This window comes from Venturia canescens, chromosome 4, assembly GCF_019457755.1.
Source record: "Venturia canescens isolate UGA chromosome 4, ASM1945775v1, whole genome shotgun sequence".
In the NCBI taxonomy this organism is placed as follows: Eukaryota; Metazoa; Arthropoda; class Insecta; order Hymenoptera; family Ichneumonidae; genus Venturia; species Venturia canescens.
In genome coordinates this window covers 13,839,402-13,845,918 of record NC_057424.1, presented here as the reverse complement: position 1 = coordinate 13,845,918, position 6,517 = coordinate 13,839,402, and the positions used below count along the sequence as shown (strand labels likewise).

General features: G+C 34.7%; 2 protein-coding genes across 5 annotated transcripts; one reads left to right on the top strand and one right to left on the bottom strand.

Annotated features, from left to right (window-relative positions):
• The first annotated feature begins 114 nt into the window (after window positions 1-114).
• LOC122408742 (protein O-mannosyl-transferase TMTC4-like) lies at window positions 115-3,848 on the top strand. 2 transcript variants are annotated; one of them, XM_043415728.1, is made up of 10 exons: window positions 115-500; window positions 726-951; window positions 1,049-1,232; window positions 1,371-1,550; window positions 1,644-2,104; window positions 2,316-2,699; window positions 2,787-2,894; window positions 3,008-3,149; window positions 3,274-3,571; window positions 3,644-3,848. In XM_043415728.1, the coding sequence occupies exons 1-10, from the start codon at window positions 476-478 to the stop codon at window positions 3,799-3,801; spliced, it is 2,166 nt and encodes a 721-aa protein (XP_043271663.1). In that variant the 5' UTR covers window positions 115-475; the 3' UTR covers window positions 3,802-3,848. The 2 variants fall into 2 exon arrangements, with proteins under 2 accessions (XP_043271663.1, XP_043271664.1); XM_043415729.1 differs by lacking the exons at window positions 115-500; window positions 726-951 and having other exon boundaries at window positions 1,092-1,232; window positions 1,361-1,550.
• Pbp49 (proximal sequence element A Pbp49) lies at window positions 3,592-6,414 on the bottom strand. Of its 3 annotated transcripts, XM_043415740.1 has the most exons (7): window positions 6,293-6,309; window positions 5,965-6,056; window positions 5,616-5,875; window positions 5,126-5,318; window positions 4,563-4,814; window positions 4,241-4,482; window positions 3,592-4,169 (listed from the first exon to the last, which is right to left on the bottom strand). In XM_043415740.1, the coding sequence occupies exons 3-7, from the start codon at window positions 5,810-5,812 to the stop codon at window positions 3,836-3,838; spliced, it is 1,218 nt and encodes a 405-aa protein (XP_043271675.1). In that variant the 5' UTR covers window positions 5,813-5,875; window positions 5,965-6,056; window positions 6,293-6,309; the 3' UTR covers window positions 3,592-3,835. The 3 variants fall into 3 exon arrangements, with proteins under 3 accessions (XP_043271675.1, XP_043271674.1, XP_043271676.1); XM_043415739.1 differs by having other exon boundaries at window positions 5,616-6,056; window positions 6,293-6,414; XM_043415741.1 differs by lacking the exon at window positions 6,293-6,309 and having other exon boundaries at window positions 5,965-6,069.
• Between the last annotated feature and the right edge of the window lie 103 nt (window positions 6,415-6,517).

Below are 6,517 nucleotides of genomic sequence, written 5' to 3'. Positions count from 1 at the left end.
TGACAATTGTTATTTTTTTCAGTTTTTGTTTTTAAATATTGTAATACAGGATTATTTTGATTGATTACAAAAATTTTGTTCGAAAGTCGGGTCGTGACTTTTCACTTCCGCTTGACTTGACGACTTGACCTTTGCACCACCGAGTTCAATGCCACAACTGTATATATGCTTGTCTGCTTATCACACGGATGTCCTTGCTGGCAGCGGCTTCACGGTTTTTACGGTTCGAGAATTTTCAATCTCAATCTGACAACCAGCAACCCGTTACAATACTCACCACACAATGTCAATCTTGCTCAAGTTTAATGTGATTTTGTAGTCTCTCATGAATTAGGTGCTGTTTTCTCGTATTTATTCATCTATCATTGGAATGATTATCAATAATTGATACCGGCGTGTCCACAGTATTCGAAGGTATTTCGAAATAATAGTGAAATCTGAGACCTCTGAGACAGTGGTCTAACATTGTGTATTAATGGCGTCGAAAAGTGAGTTACCAGGTAAATATTATTAAATTGTATTAATCATATATCAATTTGAAAATTATGATCATTATTTTAGAGGCATATCTCATTTTTATAATATTTCTCGAATATCAGAAAGAACATGGACTATATCATAAATTCCATAAAAAAAATTGTTAAATATTAAAAGAGGATTTAAACAAAAAACTAAATTTGGGAAGAAATGTTAATTGATCCATTTTTCGATTTGAACATTCACAGGTGTTTCACTGCCATTCGCTATTCTAATAATCAGCTTGGCTTCTTTGTGCTTTTCAAATTCATACAACGGTCATTTTGTTTTTGACGACTCAGTGGCTATTGTCAACAATCCAGATGTCAAAGATACCCCCCTAACAAATTTATTCTTTAATGATTTTTGGGGCACAAAACTTTCTCACAAACAGAGCCACAGGTCGTACAGACCACTCACTATTCTGACATTCAGGTAAATATGGAACATGTTTTTGAATTTGAATTTTTCCATCCTCTGGATCATTAATTTTCTAATTTTTGTAAATATTCATTTATTTAAAATTTTATAGATTTCATTACTGGCTTAGAGGAGATTTGGACCCAATGGATTTTCACATTGTCAACATTGCTTTGCACACTTTAGTTTGCATTTTGACGCTTTATGTATTTAATTTACTATTGGCTTGGAGAGCGCAAAGTGTTGCATTTTATGCAACGTTATTATTTGCAGTTCATCCGTGTCACACAGAAGCTGTAAGTTTTGTTCACAGTGATCACAATTGGTATATTAGGCCTGAATAAAAAAACACTTTATCGAGTTGTTAAATGAAATAGTAATTTTTCTTAAAATAGGGACTCTAAAATTTTGTGGATAATCATAGGTGTCTTCAGGTATCAGGAATTGTGGGAAGAGCTGATGTATTGTGCACTTTTTTCTCATGGCTCTCATTAATATTTTACGACCGTTGCATTTATGCGAAACAAAGAAATTTCTCAATTTTCTTTTTGGTCTCATCAATTGTGTGCATAAGTGTAGCAATGTTTTGCAAAGAAATTGGAATAACTTCGATAGTGAGTATTCAAAGATGATCAATCTAGAAAAAATAATAAAATAAACAGCATGAATTAATATTCAATAATTCATGTACCCGTTGAAAATTGCAGGCAATTTGTGGAATGTATGACATACTAATAGTCAACAAATTGTCTCCGTATGAAATCATGAGAATGTTGAAATTTCAATTTTCATGGAGTAACGTAAAAAACGTTTGTATGGAAAAATCAAGCTTGATTAAACGTTTAACGACGCTTACTTTCGTTGGTATAATTCTCGTATCGACGAGATTCAGTATTATGGGATTTTCAATACCAACTTTTCAAGCGGTTGATAATCCAGCTGCATTCGTTGATAATTTCTTTGATCGTGTTGTCAATTATAATTATATTTATTGTTTGAATCTGTGGCTATTAATTTGTCCTGAGTGGCTTTGTTTTGATTGGTCCATGGGCTGCATTCCCCTCATTACCGGTTACGATCGAAGAATCCTCGCTGTTTTTGGATTTCTCATAATTATTGGATTTTTCATTCGTACTGTTATCAGTCCGACGAACAGGACAAATTCGAGGTAACCGAGTGTATGATTATTACAAAAATTGTAGGATTTTGAAAACTTGATTTAAATCTTTGGACCCTTTGTTCGTATACATGGAATGAAACTTTTTGATTCGGTACTATCAGAAAATGTAAATTCTTCAAAAATAAGATAAACAAATTATTTGAATCAGATGCAGATATTGTTTGAAAATGCAATTGTTTATAGTAATCCATTATTTCAGGTTCGTGGGAATGGGATTGTCACTACTGATCATTCCATTTTTGCCATCAAGCAATATATTCTTCACCGTTGGTTTCGTTCTCGCAGAAAGAACGTTGTATTTACCCTCCGCCGGATATTGCTTGCTCGTAGCGGTTGGTCTGGAAAATATTTTTGTCAAATTTGGTAGATCAAAAATCCCGGTCTTTCTTTATGGGATATTAATCGTTGTGTATTTCGGACGGTCTTGGATAAGAAGCGAGCAATGGAGACACGAAAAATCCCTTTTTCGTTCAGCTCTTGGAGTTTGCCCTTTGAATGCTAAAGTTCATTACAACATTGCCAAAAATGCAGCAGATTTAGGCGACTCGAATCTCGCCGGAGCCGAATACAGAGAAGCTTTAAGGTGAAAAAAAAAATTTCAGAAACTCCAAAACAATATGAAATTTATTTGCAAAATTTCGAATGTTTATTTTTTCATTTTTCATTCCAGACTCAATCCCGACTACGCTCAAGCTATGAACAATCTTGGAAATCTTATGAAAGAACAAAACAAGTATGAAGAAGCTGAAAAACTTTTTAGACGCGCTTTGGAATTGCAGTAAGTTGGTTTACAGAAAAATACCAAATGCACGACGTTACTCATACTCATCATGCTCATTTGGAGGTTCTTGTCGACAAGAGTTTTATGAGAAAAACAAAATTATTCTGCAGGCAAGATTTTGCAACAGCGTGGATGAATTTGGGAATCGTGCTGTCAGCCTTAAAGAGGTACAACGAATCAGAAAAAAGCTACGAAACTGCGTTGTTGCATAGGCCGATATGCCCTGATTGTTATTACAATTTGGGAGTTTCGGTATGAATTTTAAAATCGTTGGTGATTATATTTCATTCCGAAGTACTACACGTTCTTACAAACTTGGCTAATTGGTTATTGGCGGAAAAGTTCCATAATTAACATCTGTAAAATATTGATACAGTTTTTGGAAACTAAAGAACATGAGAAGGCGTTACAAGCTTGGCAAAAAGCAATCGCTCAGAAAGCAACTCATCGAAGGGCATGGGTGAATTGGGTTCGCTTGCTAGACGATTTAGGCAAGCCCAGCGAAGCACTGAAGGTGGCACGAACAGGGTTAAAATTTATACCGGATGATTCAACGTTACATTTCAACATAGGAAACATACTTGGTAAAGCGGGTCGCTTTGAGGAAGCAGAAATCGAATTTAAAGAGGCAATCTCAAAAGATTCGAAGAATCCCACGATCTTGACGAATTTAGGTAAAAAATGTCAAAAATACTTTCAGTCGTTTAGGATGTTTATTTAGCTTATAATTTTTGTCATGTTTTCAGGAGTCTTATACCATAGATGGGGAAAGTATGAGGAGGCTGAATTAATGTACAAAAATGCCCTAACGATAAAGCCAGATCTCCAGAGTGCAAAGGATAATTTGAAAAAACTTTATTCGCGACAGAACATGAAAGCTCGAGGAACGAAAATTGTGAACTGACGAGAGAAATAAATAAATGCGATTCTGATCGGGATCACGTTGCAGAAGTCGAGCTCCCTTTCTTTCTTCCCTGTGATTTGAACGCTTTTTTATTTTCCATTTCTGTTCTATCGTCTGCCAAGAGCTCCGCGTGGTCAGGATAACGATATGCCTTGAATTTACCGACTTTTTTACCATTTACGTAATTGTAGGATTTGAAACAAACGTCGCATAGACACGCAGGATTGTGCGGAATTCGGTCGCTGTCGGTTACAATCCATTGGACTGGCGAGACACTGCACATCATGCAATAACGAGTTCGACGTTGCTTCGTTCGATGAATTCTCGGATATGCAGATACTGCTAGTTCGTCCTCGGTGGTTAGAAATCTATCAAATAATGTTTAAATATTTTTAGCTAATGAATTGGTGAAATGAAAATTCGATGAAATTAAAATTACCGTGCATCGCTGAAAACGATGAAATGCTCGCAATTCCCTTGATGTTGATAAACCCATGGATATCCAAATCTCACGGACAATGTGTCGATACGGCATTCGTTCATTCGTGCGGTTTTGAAAGGGCCCAAATTGCGGCTTTGGGCCCATTCTCTTATCACAGCGCTGTTATCTTCGCTCGTTGGATCGCGAAGATCATTATAAAAAGTGCCTTCGATGTAAATAAAGTTGGATTTATAAATATCCTACAAGTAAATTAAGGAAAGTTTTTATCTTGAAAAAGTGGTTATGAACTATGGAGTTTATTAAAGAATAAAAAAGAAACCTTTGCATTAGGTTCGTGAGGAGCATCCGGATTGTCACTTATGTCTTTGAGAATAGATAAATCAGAGTTGCACTCTATGAGATCTCTGACTTTTTCCAATGTTTGAAAACCAAGAACTGCTATGACTCGTGATAGTATAATTCTTTTTCCAGTTGACGATACGGCTCTACAAGGCTCATAAACTCTGATGAAAATGATTGTGTCCTTGCCGGGCACTGCAAAGGGTCCTTTAGAATCAACTTTTTCATACTCCTAAGGAAATACAAATGTATAAACGATTAAATCATGTTTCGTGTATAGAACATTTTTAACATTAACAGTAACAAACCTTACTAAAATTTTTATTATGATAGTCATGATATAAGTTACATTATACAAATGTATAAACGATTAAATCATGTTTTGTGTATAGAATATTTATTACGATACCAACATTTTTAACATTAACAGTAACAACCCTTACTAAAATTTTTATTATGATAGTCATGATATAAGTTACACAGATTATTATAAAATTGTATGAAACTGAAGAAGGAAAAAATTTTTGAAATGAAGAAACTCACTATAGTTATTTCTCCTGCATATTTTATTGCTGCTTTCCATGACGAGTGGCTCTGTAACTTGTATTGTTCTTCGAGATATGCCAGTGTCTTTAGATTTGTACCTTTTGGTATTTCAGAGCTTTCGAACTTGGGAATAGTCCCTTTTTGTTTTTTATACCTTTCAAGTTCCCCAGGTACGGTTAATTTGTCTATACTGAAATGGGACGATTTATAAAAAATCAATTATTTTATGAATTATTACCAATTCTTTGATTAACGAAGGCATCAAGTGGATGGTTATGATCATTATTATAATGTTAGCACCGTCTTAATATATTTATTCTAATGATGATTTTGATCTTATTGAATATTATGAAAGGAAAAGTTTGTTTTGGATACCAAGTGTTAGTACAACTATTAATTTACTTTAAAATTCGAACGGAGTTCTTGTCTTCCTTTATAACCTTCACATACTTTGTATTCATTTTTAACAGTATTTCGTTTTACTTACCTACAATATTCAGCTAACATTTCTAATTCTTCTTCACCCAAAGAAGACGGCATAAAGCTGGCTATTGATTGTTCGCCATTTGCGTGAGCCGGTGTGTACCATTCTTCTCTAATCGCTTCGTGATACTTTTCAAAATATTTCCCGATATTAATTTTTTCAGATGCAATTCCATCATAGACCGAATATATTTCATCCATTATTGATGCTGCTCTTTTGAAATAATTCTGACAGTTCAATAACAAACAGTTTATCCGACAGCACTGTAATGAGTGTTTGGAGCAATGTTGATTGACTTTTTATAGAGTTCAAAAATTTATAATGGTTTTGAGTTTAGTGTTTATTTACGAACGGGACGAATTCATTACTATCGTTGACAACCGCTGAACTCTAACCACTCTGACAACTGCTGACAATTAACTATGGGTACATTCTACTTGGACGCTGAAAGGTAATATAGATAAGATAAAATAACATAAGGTAATTCTATCGCTTCAGTCTAGTCATACCACTGCTATATAGTTGAGACTTATAGTAATTAATATTATTGACATATGGAAAAAAATTATTTCTTATAAGTAAAATTTTCCATATGTAATCCTTTCAATGAATGTTCGTACTGAATTATAAAAATAAAAAAAAAGTTAGTCCAACGATTCGCGTAGTATCTCCAGGTTTACCTTTGGCAACACCGGTTCTCTCCGTCTTTTTCTATACTCGACCACTCGTGAGCACCTCGTGAGTGTTCTTCTTCTTCTTCTTCTTCTTCTTCTTTCGTTCTGTGCTGGCTCCGGCCTCTACTTCAGAGAGTTTGAGACCATACGGCCATGTTTGTGTAGTTCCTTATAGGTTAAAGGCAGAGATCAGAGGCGCCGAGCGCGAATTTTAAATGGAATGTGTAGAGT

Bases quoted from the DNA above. Each gene is read 5' to 3' on its own strand.
- Pbp49 (XM_043415739.1), bottom strand. From the start codon at position 5,812: ATGGATGAAATATATTCGGTCTATGATGGAATTGCATCTGAAAAAATT. The intron at 4,815-5,125 runs GTGAGTTTCTTC...GTATTTCCTTAG, and splicing joins ATGCAGGAGAAATAACTATA to GAGTATGAAAAAGTTGATTC. The intron at 4,483-4,562 runs GTTTCTTTTTTA...ATTTACTTGTAG, and splicing joins CTCACGAACCTAATGCAAAG to GATATTTATAAATCCAACTT.
- LOC122408742 (XM_043415728.1), top strand. From the start codon at position 476: ATGGCGTCGAAAAGTGAGTTACCAG. The intron at 1,551-1,643 runs GTGAGTATTCAA...TGAAAATTGCAG, and splicing joins AAATTGGAATAACTTCGATA to GCAATTTGTGGAATGTATGA. The intron at 3,150-3,273 runs GTATGAATTTTA...ATATTGATACAG, and splicing joins ATTACAATTTGGGAGTTTCG to TTTTTGGAAACTAAAGAACA.